Below are 13,939 nucleotides of genomic sequence, written 5' to 3' on the forward strand. Positions count from 1 at the left end.
GAAGGGGATACAGGTGAGGCCTCAGGACTCCAAAACCAAGAATACCTTACAAAGGCGAATCAGAGGATACTTTTTTTTTTTGAAGTAAGGGATCACTAGCAGAGGAAGGTTATTATATCATTGGAAAGGGAAAAATATTGATAATATATATATGATGTCATCACAGAGAATGGCAGTGACTGATAAGGTGCAAAAATTATTGCATAAACATTTTATTGTTAATTTTTTCCACTGAATTGAAATAAAAACAAAACTTAACTCCTGTGAGTGTCCACTGAGGTTTTCTGCTTAAGATTGAGAATTTACAAATATGATTAATTTTGTTATATGAATACTTTCCTGGGAAACAAATGAAAGTCTGCTAATTCTTTCATTCAAACCAGGGATAGAACAGAGAAAAGTGACTTTGGATAACTTTTGATAATATATATAAAGCATTAAGTTGATGCAAATGATGTATTTGAAAGATATCTCATAGTTCCACATTCCTTTTAAATTAATTAGTGATATTCCATGTCTCCAGGAGTATATCCTCAAAGGAGTGGTCAATGCAGCCCTTGGCCAGGAAATGGGTTCGGTGAGTATAAGATCACTGGTAATCTGTAGCTTGCAAAGTTATATATGTGGAAAAGATCAAAATGAACATCAGATTTCAACCAGCAATAAGCTTACAAATAGGCTCTTCTGCAGTTCCTTTTATTCTCCATATCCCCCAGTCCAGATTCCATTGTGAAAAGAATTCTGTGTTATTTAAAGACAAAAAAAGGGAATTCCCTGGTGGTCCAGTGGTTAGGACTTGGCGCTCTCACAGCCAGGGACCCGGGTTCAAGTCCTGGTTGGGCAACTAAGGTCCTGCAAGCTGCACAGCGTGGCCAAAAAAATAAAACAATATAAAATGAAATAAAAAATAAAGAAAAAAAAGAAAGCTGCAACCCTAAGAATTGCTGCTTTGATTAAAAAAAAAAAAGCCCAATTGTTAAACAGTGTGTATATCTAATAACAACAGCAAATCATTGCAAAAATTCATTCTTATTTTCACTCACTTTTTCAAATTTTATTTGTTTGGCTGCGTTGGGTCTTTGCTGCTGTGTGCGGGCTTTCTCTAGCTGCAGCGAGCGGGGACTACTCTTTGTGGCGTGTGCGGGCTTCTCATTGCGGTGGCTTCTCTTGTTGCAGAGCACAGGCTCTAGGTGGGCGGGCTTCAGTAGTTGCGGTGCATGGGCTCAGTAGTTGCAGCTCGCAGGCTGAGTAGTTGCGGTGTGCGGGCTCTAGAGCACAGGCTCAGTAGTTGTGGCGCACGGGCTGAGCTGCTCTGCGGATCCCTTCCCAGACCAGGGATCGAACCCATGTCCCCTGCATTGGCAGACAGATTCTTAACCACTGCACCACCAGGGAAGTTCCTTCACTGAATTTTTTTTAACCTTGCATACCTCTGAGCTTTAATTTTGACATCTGTAAAATGGGAATAATTGTTTCTCTGGAAAAGCTTTTTATAAGTACCAAAATGCTGACTAAAATTAAGCTTTTATTCCTCTGAATATGGCATAGTAAGTTCTTTTTGGAACAAAGTGTAATATAAATAAATCTTTTTATCTCCAGCTCACTCCAAAGTGCTTCATGTAGTAGATAGGCAATAAATAGCTATTGAATAAATTAATGATTTTATTTAATAAATACTCCTTGTTATAGCCATAGCTCCTACCACAAGGTCTGATATATGATAAAAGAGCAATAAATATTTGTTAAATGAATGAATGAATGAGTTCATTTAATGAAGATACTTTTAAGATAGAATTTGGGGATTGGATTTTTTTCCTCTTTTCTATCTGACCCTAAATAGGTTTTAATTCAATTGCAGATTATCATTTTCTAGTTGCCTATGCTAATAAGAATTGGTACTATTGTTTGGGGAGGATTTAAAACTAGGGTATATGTTAAATCCTGACAAATATGTTAAAACCACAAATAATATATTTTCAGCTTATTCTTCTGTATCAGCTCTGCTTTGTTTTTCAGAAGGATCATATGAAAATTGCCCAGCAATTCTTCCAGTTGGTGGGAGGATCAGCTAGTGAATGTGGTATGTCTGAATCTGTACTTGTGAGCATGATTTATAACTGGAGTTGGTCATATACTGACCAGTGAAGTTTGATTCTCTGTCCAGGGATATATCTGTTAGGCTTCCCATTATAAAGTAGGAACTCAGACACAGGAGAGAATATTGAATTAGCCCTTCTTAACGTCTCAGATAAAATGGGATGAAAGGATATATAAATAGAGGAGAATAAGTATATTCTCTAGTTCATAAGAGTTTTTAAAATTTGATTCTGTTTTTTATTTGAAATGTTAACTTTTATTGATTTCTCAAGAGCTCTTTATGTATAAAACTTTTGTCATGCTGTAGATATTTTTCCAGTAGGTCATTTGCTTTTAACTTTGCCTATGGTATTTTTTTCCCCTATAAAAACATTTATATCTTATTTATCTTTTCTATAATGATTTCTTACATGGGTATCAAGCTTAGAAAATGCTTTTTTATCCCTGAAGTTATATAATATTCACCTATATTTCCCACCAGTAGTTTTGTGGCTTCATTTTTATTATTAAACTATCAATCTCATCACTGAAGATTCAGTGTAAGATTGAGAAAGGGATCTAAAAAGGGCTGATAGTTAGCCAGTGTGAACCAATATGGCTGTCTGTACCAGTTGTCCATGGCCGGCATCTATTCTGATGAACAGTGTTCATGCTGAACTGATTGTTAAATATTCTAATCACCCCTGGATATTCATTTTCTTTCAAATGTTTCACCAAAACTATTTGTTGGATAACATTTTCTTTCCCCATTTTAATTCATTTGTACAACAAAAGTGTATTGTGGTGTTGGGGATACAGCAGTAAACAAAACAAACCAATCCCCCTGCACTTGTGCAGTGTACAGTCTAGAGAGAACAGACTATAAACATAATAAGTAGATTATAGGGGACTTCCCTAGTGGTCCAGTGGTTAAGACTCCGCACTCCCAATGCAGGAGGCCTGGGTTCAATACCTGGTCAGGGAACTAGATCCCACATACCGCAACTAAAAGAGCCTGCATGCTGCAACTAAGACCCCGCACAGCCAAATAAATAAATAAATAAATTTAAAAAAGAGATTATATAGTATATCTGTGCTAAGTGTTTTGGGGGAAAAATCTTGCACAGAGGAAGGAGGATTGGGAGTGGCAGTGGTGAGGGGCAGGTGTTATTCTAATCCTCTGCCACTTCAAATACGCATCTGTTATCGGACAAAAAGTTGGTCAGGATCAGGATCAGATGGTTCCATGGCAAAGTATTTCTCCATTTGAGACCAGAAGTGTTGGGTTGTCTTAGATGAGTAATGTTGGATACTAAGTCACGATAGTTGAGTGTGCAGGTGTTGGAGTTGGGTGAGAGAATCAAAGCCCTGGAAAAGATCTGGGGAAAACTGTAGCCTGTAGGACATGTGCTCATGTGGGACTCAGAGTTAACCGCAAGAGAGATTATCGGTCATTCTTGAGTACTGTGACCTCCATCATGCTGAGGTTTTGTCCACTGAACAGAATCTATAATTTCAGAATCTAGAAAGATGTCTTGGAATACATTCCTGTCTCTAAATTATAAAATAACTCAAAGTTCAGCTAAAGAGAACTGTTTTTTTAATATTATTAAACTATTATTTTTAATTTATTTATTTATTTTTGGCTGCGTTGGGTCTCTGTTGCTGCGCACGGGCTTTCTAGTTGCAGCGAGTGGGGGCTGCTCTTAGTTGTGGTGCGCGGGCTTCTCATTACAGTGGCTTCTCTCGTTGTGGAGCATGAGCTCTAGAGCACGGGCTCAGTAGTTGTGGCACATGGGTTGCTCCACGGCATGTGGGATCTTCCTGGACCAGGGCTTGAACCTGTGTCCCCTGCACTGGCACACGGATTCTTAACTACTGCGCCACCAGGGAAGCCCCTAAAGAGAACTCTTAGTTTCATGAATACACCTGGTTTCTTTTCCCATTCCATTTCAGATACAGTACCAGGGAGGCAGTGCATGGCTTCCTGTTTCTTCCTGCTTAAGCAATTTGATGATGTCTTGATTTACCTCAACTCGTTTAAGGTCAGTGTAGAATTTTCTAGATGACTTTGTATACAAAATACTGTATATAGTATGTCACAGATAAGATACTTTCCGAGTATCTTTTACTACCACCCTTTTACTGTGGTGGTAGTAGTGGCATCAGCTAATTCCTGAAGATTATTTTTGTGTTTACCTGGTATGACTGACGCTTTTATATTTTATATATTAATGCTCAGTGTGACCTGTTCTTGGGATGTTTTTCAGAGTTACTTCTATAATGATGACATCTTTAACTTTAATTATGCCCAAGCCAAAGCTGCAACTGGCAATACCAGTGAGGGTGAAGAGGTGGGTACCTGCTTTTGAAGGCGTTTGAATAATTCTATCTAAAAATATTGTTATCTTTTTCTCACTCAAATAAAAAGTTTAAGGGTAAAGGATTATTAAAAGTTCTATTGTTCTTAGGTTATATTAAAAAGTACAATATAAATAGATACATAGATTTTATAACCACATTCATATTTTTCTTTTTCGGATAAATTTTATAAAAACATAACATACATGGAGAAAAGTATACAAATCAAAGTACACAGCTTGATGAATTTTTAAAGTGAACGTACCCAAACAGTCAGTACCCAGATCATGAAATAGAATATTATCATAACCCTGGGAATGCACCCATCTCCTTTTTGAGTCAATCTCTTCCCCACAAGGCTAACCACTATCTTGACTTCTAACTCCATAGGTTATCTGAATGATTCAAAATAATTCAATTGAATTATTTAATTCAATTTTGTTATTATTCAACAAATTACTCAACTCATTATTATTCAAATTCTAAGTATTTTCTAATTTCCATTATGTTTAGAAATGATCTTTTTATTATCTTTGACGATGAGTTATTCTAAAACATGTTTCATGATTTTCAAGTGTGTACGTTATCCTTTCCAGGTTGTTTTATTTTGATTTCTAACTGAATTGTATTGTGGTCATAGAGTGTGATCTGTATAACACCAGTCCTTTAAAATCTGTTGAGACTTGCTTTATTGCCCAGTAGCATGTGCAGTTGTTAACTATTCTGTTCAAATCTTCTATATCCTCACCAACCTCATGTTACCTTGTGATATCAATAACTGAGAGAAGTGTTTTAAAATCAGCACAAAAATTGTCCTTTACTTTTCTCAGTGGCCTGTATAGAATTTGGTCATTTACAGTGCTCATTAATCTAAGGCAAGCTGCCATGGATATTTTTATTGTAAAAGCATCTTCATGTTTATTCCTCTTTTCCTCCTCTTACAGATTTTCCTTTTAATCCAAAGTGAGAAGATAAAAAATGACTACATTTACCTCAGTTGGTTAACTCGGTGCTGTGAGTCTTCTTTTAAATGTTATAGAGGAATCCTTTTATTGAGTGTTTTCTAATTTTGTTTTGTAGAATGAGTAAACTCTGAGATTAAGTGTTGTTAATGCTACTTAGTTAAGGATGGCCACGTACATGTGTTATACATGTTTACCCTGTGATTAGTTCTACCATATGACATTGACCTAGCATAAACAGTCCTAAAAGATGCCAAGTTCTTCCTCTAGCCTATTAAAGCTTCCAGAGTCTGAGTTTACATTATTTTTTGTTAAATTATATTGTTATGCTAATCTAACCTTTTCACTTTGGTGCAGGCCTGAAAAGTGATAAAATGTCAAAAACGTAATTTGTGTGTACTATATAGCCTATCGTCTCTGTCTGTCGGTCTCTCTCTTGCTCCTTTTTTTTCACTTGGTTTTAAAATGTTCACTGAGTTTTTGAAGTCATGGGAAAATTTTAGCAATTAGATTTCTAAGTGAGGCTGGAACTGTATGAGTGGGACTGAATGAATGCTAGATGACCTTTCAGCAGATGAGCAACGTAGGAACTACTGGAAGTCAACCCAATCTAAAAAGATATAACTGTGTAAAGCCTAACTTAAGTATTTTACGTATGGTAGAGTTCTGATGGGGAAACGAGCTTAATGCCGACATTGTAAGCTTTCCCATGTAAGAGCTGCTTACCATTACTTTGTATATTTGTAACATAGAACCAAATCCATAGACTAGCAAGATGCAGAAGTGTATTTCTTGTGCATTTAAAAAGCGTAAATCTTTGTTTCTCTTTGTAGACATTATGAATAAGAAACCAAGACTAGCCTGGGAACTTTATCTCAAGATGGAAACCTCTGGCGAGTCCGTTAGCCTCTTACAGCTCATCGCTAACGACTGCTACAAGGTGCGTCTGAGTGAGACCTAAGGGGAAAGTGAAGATCAGTATCACATTGCTGCATTGACTAAATATTAGGGGAAAGTGTCCTAGAGATTAAATGGCTATAGGTGAGAGGATTCACATAGTGATATCAGAAATGTCATCCCTTTTATGAATGAACTGAACTCAGAGCTAGGCAGCATTTCAGGGTTTTATATGTACATAAAACATGTATACATATAAATGAAATATGAAATAATGTGCATGAAATAGTGGTTTAGAGAAGAGGTTTTAGATTTCTAAAGGCTATGAATCTTTAGGTACCATGCAGATAGAGATATTCATCTGGTAATTGGAAGTTTGGTTCTGAAGCTCAAGAATGATGTCCTGTGACATCCAGAGACAAATCTGGAGAAATCGTCACCACTTCAATAGTAATTGAAGCCCTGAAAAAAGTGAGATTACCGATAAGGGAGTAAAGTAAGAAGAGTAAGAGAGTTGCAAACCAAACCTTTGGGAAAACCATGGTTCAAATAGTAGACAGGAAAGACAAAGGAACCAGAAAAAGAGAATAAAAAAGCAGTCAGATTTAATAAAGGATGAACTGTGTGTGTGTGTGTGTGTGTGTGTGTGTGTGTAGTTGGAAAGGCAGGGAAGAGGGAGGAGTTTGGGGCCCTATCCTATAGATTAAAAGCTTTTTAAAAAATTAGCCTCAAATTCTGGAAACTCCTATTTTGGGAATATTTCTTCCTGTCCAAAAGACAGGAAAACGTCAGGTAAAGAGAGTCTAGTATCAAATTAATCAATGATAGCTCATTGCAAAGTGAATCATTACATTATAAAGTGAATCACCATCAGTGGAAAAGGATTTAAAACATAGGAAACTTGAAAATGTTTAATAGAACTTGGTGGATGGCAATGATATTAAGTGAGTTAGGGAAGGCAGAGGGAAAGAAAACACTAAAAGACAGGGATTTCGTTCAATTTTAGATGTATTAAATCTGAAGTGTGTTTGGGGCTCCCAGGTAGAGATATTACATGTGTGAAATTATCAGGGTGAGCCTGGAGCTCAGGTATTCATGTTAGAGGCTCAGACTAGAGATGTAGCTTTAGGACTTAACAGTAGTTAATGGTGGTGGTGGTAGCAGCAGTAGCAGTGGAGTATGGGAGAGAATGAGATTCACCAGTGAATGGGGTGAGGAACCACATGGAACACCAGTATTTAAGGGATAGACATAGAAAGAAGAGTCGGTGAAAGAGACAGAGGATGAAGATGAACAGAAGGAAAAGAAAAGAACCAGGAGAGAGAAAAAAAAAGTGTTTTTCATTACTCTTTTTCTTGTTCCTATTTTATCAAATGCCAAGGAAGGAAAATGTCAAATCTTCAACTAGATAGAATTGCAAGAGGCCTGAGAAAACACTGCTAGGTACAGAAGAGAATTGGATTAGGAAGCAGATTCAATGAGAATAATGTAGACCACAATCTTAAAAAAACTGATGTATGATTTCATATATATAACATTCTTGAAATGACAAAATTATAGAGATGTAGAAAAAATTGGTGATTGCCAGAGGTTAGGGATGGTCGGCTGGGAGGAGAGTACAGCTTTGTGGTGATGGAATAGATCTGTATCTTGATAGGGGTGGTGGTTACATGAACCTACACATTTGATTAAATGACAGAACTGTACATACACATTGTAGTGATGTCAGTTTCCTGGGTTTGGTATTGTGATATTGTACTATAGTTGTATAAGCTATAATGGGGGAAATTGGTTGAAAGGGACATGGCACCACTCTGTACTATCTTTGTGACTTCCTGTAAATTTATAGTTATTTTAAAATAAAAAGGCTTTAAAAAATGAACCAACTAAGAGCTCTATCCAGCAATATAGATGAATTGTAAAAACATGTACAAGACACAAAAGAATATTTACAGCTTTATTTCATATAGCTAATATACTAAGAGGCAACACTCAATTATATTGTCCAAAGATGTTTACATGGCTGATAAAACTATAAAGAAGGTCAAAGAACTGATGACCATAAAAGTCAGACTACTAGTTACTGAAAACAGGGAAAGAGAGGGTTGTAGTGTGGAAGTGACACACAGAGCTTCTGTTTTGCTGTCAATGTTTCATTTCTTGACCTGGGTGGTAGTTACACTTATATTGACATTATAGTCATTAAACTGTACATGTATGTTTCCCACACCATTTGGTGTGTTTCTTTACCAAAAAAAAATTTTTTTAGGAGAACATAGGAAGAAGGATTAACCTTGAAAAGGAATAAGAACACTTCTTTCTGAGAGATATGCAGAAAAGAGGGAAGGAGTAATGAAGTACAAGTACAATTTGAACTGAAGGAAGGAGAGTTGTGTCTTCCCTATGAAGTATAGAAAAAAGCTAAGCTAAGATGCAGTAGAGCTCTTAAGAAAATTGACAAAGGTGTAAAACCACAGTTCACAGGAAAGGAAAGGTAACAAAACCGCACTGAGTAAGGAGGATTGCCAAGCAATTTGAAGACTTCAGTGAACACTATACATTTATGATTGCCAATCAGGAAACCTCATCTAAGCAAAATTTAATGATACTCAGCATACTCTACGAGACCAAGGAAATGTGTAGTATATTTGGGAAAGAAGTTTGTCAAAATGAATTAAATGTTTAAAAGACTTGCTGTTTAGAGCAGGAGTCAGTGTACATCTGGGCATTCTGAGACCTTAGGGACAAGGTCAGGGAAAGACCATCCTCTTGGGTTGAATAGGATCAAATTAGCATAAAATGAATGATAGTAGTCATCTACAGAATGTATTGAGGAAACTTGAAAAATAACCAGTTCAAATCACAGTCATCAGAGTTTATCCTCAAGATTAAAATATGATTAGAAGAAACGACAAATATGTTGATTACAGTGTAACTTGACTATATGTAGAAGAAATGTTATATTGTTGAAAACTTAATGAAAGGAGGGGGGTTTAAATTGAACCCATGTACACAAACTGTGATTTTCCTTCTTGTTTTAATAAGGAATTGAAATTTATCTAATTCGCTAATTGCAAATGTTGTCATTACCCATGCACTTGTTTTATGAAATTATGTTTCATGGTATCTTTACATTTAGTTTCATTCTGTGTGATCTTTTGACTACAAGTATTACCACAGTACTTTCTTTTATTCAGATGGGCCAGTTTTACTATTCAGCCAAAGCATTTGATGTCTTAGAGAGGCTGGATCCCAACCCTGAATATTGGGAAGGCAAGAGGGGGGCCTGTGTCGGCATATTCCAGATGATCTTAGCTGGGAGAGAACCCAAGTAAGTAGACAGACAATAGACGCTACCTCTATGCATTTGCTGGTTCCTGGGGGATGAGCATTGCTTTCTTGGATCAGGTCTTCTGAAAACTAAAAATTATTTTGATGAATAAAAGGTTAAGTTTTATATTTCTATCTGACCTTTTTCCTACAGAATTTTTATTTTATAGAATCAGATCATTCTAAACTATGTATAATTGGGACATTGAGTATACTACAGCTCTCAAGTATAAGAGCAAGATATATATTTGGCTCCAAATGAATTGTCATTTTCATACAATGTCTTTTTCAAACTCTTCTTCTCTTTTCTTTGCCTTTTGGCTTTTTTCTTGTGTCTCTTAGTTTAGTCCTCAAAGAATTAGAAATGGAGTGAGTGTGGTTAATCTTTTTTTTTTCTTTTGCCTTCTCATATTCCAGGAAATACTGAGACATTAAGACTACATAAAATTAAGTGGCATATAGCTCCATTTGTAATAAAAGTTAAACTACTTAAAACTAAATTCAGTTTTCTGAAAATAATTTTGTGGAATATATTTGTTACTGATGTATAAATAGAAGATATAACTCTTTTTTTTTCTTTTTTGGCCACTCCACGCAGCTTGTGGCATCTTAGTTCCCCCAACCAGGGATTGAACCCGGGCCCCAGCAGTGAAAGTGCTGAGTCCTAACCACTGGACCATCAGGGAATTCCCATGACTATTTTATAAGTAAATAATCTATCAAAAATTACTTCCTGCCTTGTATCTACTTCCACTCCTAAGTAAAAGTTGAAAAGAATTTTGGTAGTTGAAAGAAGATACTTGAGGGAAAACGTAGAAAACATGAGAGAACTCTTAGGGAAGAGGATCAATAGACAGTCATCTATAGATTTGATGAGGTAATAGGGAAGTTTTAGTCTGCATTACTTAAAACATGAGTTTAAATTTTAATTAAATTTAAATTACTTAAAATATAACTACTGACATTTGCCAAATCTTGGTCATTAACTCTCCTCTCTTCCATATTTATTAATATATTATTTTTCTTGAAGAAATAATCTATGCCTGGCTTTGTAAAATTTTACAGATATGGCAATGACACCCAGTTTCAGGTGATTACCACCTTAAACAAAGGAGGAATCTGGGGCTCAGACAAGTTAAGTCACTTGTTAGCACAGAGCTAGAATTTGAACCCAACTCTTTGAACCCAGCTCCTTGATATAACTTTCTACTTGGTCATGCAGAATAAGCATAGAAATGGAAATATTTATGCCATATTAAGACAAAAAATAGCATATATATAGATAGTAGAAGTAAACAAGGAACACTTGCATTGGTGAGAAGGATTTCACAGAATTTCCATTTTACTATGGCATCAAAAGAATAGAAGGCTAGGAAGTTTGTAATTGGTTTTTTTTTTTGTTTTTTTTTTTGTTTGTTTTGTTTTTGCAGTATGCGGGCCTCTCACTGTTGTGGCCTCTCCCGTTGCGGAGCACAGGCTCCGGACGCGCAGGCCCAGCGGCCATGGCTCACGGGCCCAGCCGCTCCGCGGCATATGGGATCCTCCCAGACCGGGGCACGAACCCGTATCCCCTGCATCGGCAGGCGGACTCTTAACCACTGCGCCACCAGGGAGGCCCTGTAATTGGTTTTTGAATACACTGTATACACATATCAGAAGGATATGAAGAACAGTCACAAGTTTATTTTACTTGTTAATTTGCATTCTTTATTGAAACACTTTGTCCTTTCAAATCTTTTCCTCAGAGAGACCCTTCGAGAAGTGCTCCATTTACTGAGAAGCACGGGTAACACCCAAGTAGAGTACATCATCCGGATCATGAAGAAATGGGCCAAAGAAAACAGAGTGCCTGTCTAAAATAGCTCCAGAGTCCTAAGGAACCAGTCACCACATTGACATAAAATTGGAAATCATTTTCCTCAAGTTTATGTGAGATGCGGGGCTCTGTTTTATTGACACTTCCTTCCTTGCTCTTCGAGCCTCAAGATCAGTGACTGGCTTGCTTAGACCGAGCCTCCTGGCTGAATTAAGAGCCATAATTTGTGCTGTGGCTCCTGTATGATCTGATGAGCAATAAGGGTTTGGACTTGTCTGGTGCCTTTCTTCTAAAAATACTCAGAGTCCTCTTATGTGATTTACTGACTTTAAGGAGAATGGCATAACTTTTTTTACATATTAGCATTCCATGGCATTTTCTCCAAGCTGCAATAACAAATGCCTTTAATGCTCAAAGGTCACCATCATTCTGTCATCTTAATTTTAGCCATCTATGTACATTATCCTGTTTTACTGGGGAATTCCATAAAAAGTTTAATAGTGCATCTCTGAATCTTGGGAGAGCAGAGGTTATAAATAGCTACATGATTCTAAGAATGGCAGTAAGATCCTTTATCAGACTGTCCGGTCATTAATAGATAATAGTCTTATGGGATTACTCTTTCAGTAGTTGAATTCTTGATGATAATAACACAGTTGCAGTGGAGTAACCTGAATGTTGCAGTTTTTTTAAAGGTGAGTACTATGAAAAAATCTGTGCGGTACATTTGAAGATATTCAGGAAACAGTATACAAATCGCATCAGGCGCTTCCCCACTGTAATTTAGGTAACATAGCAGGTTAGGTTTTTCTTCATATATTCTGCTGAATAAACATCAATTTTTGAAAGTAGGGCTACAAAGATTATTTTATTTATTAATGTAATGTTAATAGAATATGGATCATGTAGAGCCCTTTGAGGGATTTCCTAATGGCTGGACTCTGTCCTAAGTCGTATCTGAGCCCAATGTTTCCAAGCTCTTGCAATATAAACCCGTTACACAACTGAGCATTTTTAGGCTCACGAACTATTTTCAGAAGATAGACCTACATGTTTTATGTACCAGATTACCTTTGTTTCTATATTACATAATTTTTTTCTGTTAGTTTAAGGTACCAGTATTACAGGTATAGAAAGTGCAGAGCCATCCCTATCCAGCATGGGAACTGAAAGTCATAATTCCTTGAAGCACTAAAGAAGAATAGTGTCAGTTTTTCCACCTATACCCCCAGCATCCACTGTGGATGAAGAATTTATATAGAATGGAGATGGGAACATGGCAGGAGTTGGAGCAGCTAAGGAAAGAAGGTCTGTGATGGCAGAGAGCCTTTGCCTTCTGGACAGTTGCAAGGGGTTCTTCCAGCTCTGCTCAGGAAGATGACCAGTTTTCCAGTCTTTTATTTAGACCCAAATCTAATCAGTTCAGAGCACAAATCAAAATAAACTGACCTGAATTTTAGAAAACAGTTATATCATTTTTCATATGCCAAAGCTTCTGTTCCTTATTATGTTGTTTCTGTTTTTTCAATAATTGGTTCTCAGTATCTAAGTTACAAGGTGGGTCAGATCTGGACAGAACCTGCTATAATCTTTAGAATCCTTGTGATTCTTACTTACCTCATTTAAAATATTAGGAAATATAATAGTAGAAAAAGACACATGAAACTTTTCAGTGGTTCTTTGCAATGAAATTTGTCTTCCAGTTAATTGCTATTATTTTCAAATTTCCTATACTTGGAAAACTTTTCCACTGATGATTTACTTTTAAATGAGCTCTTGTTGAGCTTAACACTCTAGCTTCTCCCTGCCATTTTCCTGTCTTCTGAAAAAAAAAGATATTCCAAAAAGAGCAATTCCCAGAATTTTAGATTAACTTTTTAAAAAGTTTTTAATTTTAGAATTGAGACCAAAAAACAAAAACAAAAACAAAACCCCATAAAGACTAGTGTAAGAGAGATACTATCCAATTCTGTTACTAAGGATAGCTACTTCTGTTTTTTTTTTTTTTTTTTTTTTGCCGTACGCGGGCCTCTCACTGTTGTGGCCTCTCCCGTTGCAGAGCACAGGCTCCGGACGCACAGGCTCAGCGGCCATGGCTCATGGGCCCAGCCGCTCCGTGGCATGTGGGATCTTCCCGGACCGGGGCACGAACCCGTGTCCCCTGCATCGGCAGGCGGACTCTCAACCACTGCGCCACCAGGGAAGCCCAGGATAGCTACTTTTGAAACATCTTGGTGGGCCTCAAGATTGCAGAGTAGTGTTGCATGGAGAGGGGGAGGTCCAGGCTTAGGATGTAGTGTAATGTGTACAGTTCATAGCATCAGTGTACTCTTCATAATCTGTAGCAGATATTACTTGCAAATGGAAAAATTTTTTTAAATTATTTTTGTACTTCAAAAGAATTATTATATTCCACTGTAACATATTCAAATTAAAGCTTATTATTTGGTTATTTATAGTATTCTGTTGAGTGTGAGTGCGGGCCCTGGGTGTGTCA

At 36.8% G+C, this 13,939-nt stretch overlaps 1 protein-coding gene across 4 annotated transcripts in view; it reads left to right on the top strand.

Annotated features, from left to right (window-relative positions):
• IFT56 (intraflagellar transport 56) overlaps positions 1–13,939 on the top strand; it is a 41,169-nt gene that overhangs the window by 26,316 nt on the left and 914 nt on the right. For 3 of the 4 annotated variants that reach the window (XM_060107767.1, XM_060107768.1, XM_060107769.1), the window contains 8 exons: positions 524–577; positions 2,017–2,080; positions 4,033–4,121; positions 4,347–4,430; positions 5,382–5,451; positions 6,233–6,339; positions 9,494–9,627; positions 11,372–13,873. In XM_060107767.1, coding sequence (XP_059963750.1) covers positions 524–577; positions 2,017–2,080; positions 4,033–4,121; positions 4,347–4,430; positions 5,382–5,451; positions 6,233–6,339; positions 9,494–9,627; positions 11,372–11,483 — 714 coding nt within the window. In that variant the 3' untranslated portion in view covers positions 11,484–13,873. Of the gene's footprint in view, positions 1–523; positions 578–2,016; positions 2,081–4,032; positions 4,122–4,346; positions 4,431–5,381; positions 5,452–6,232; positions 6,340–9,493; positions 9,628–11,371; positions 13,874–13,939 lie in introns of those variants that run through there. The other variant, XR_009533336.1, reaches the window with a different exon arrangement.

This window comes from Mesoplodon densirostris, chromosome 9, assembly GCF_025265405.1.
Source record: "Mesoplodon densirostris isolate mMesDen1 chromosome 9, mMesDen1 primary haplotype, whole genome shotgun sequence".
Classification (NCBI taxonomy): Eukaryota; Metazoa; Chordata; class Mammalia; order Artiodactyla; family Ziphiidae; genus Mesoplodon; species Mesoplodon densirostris.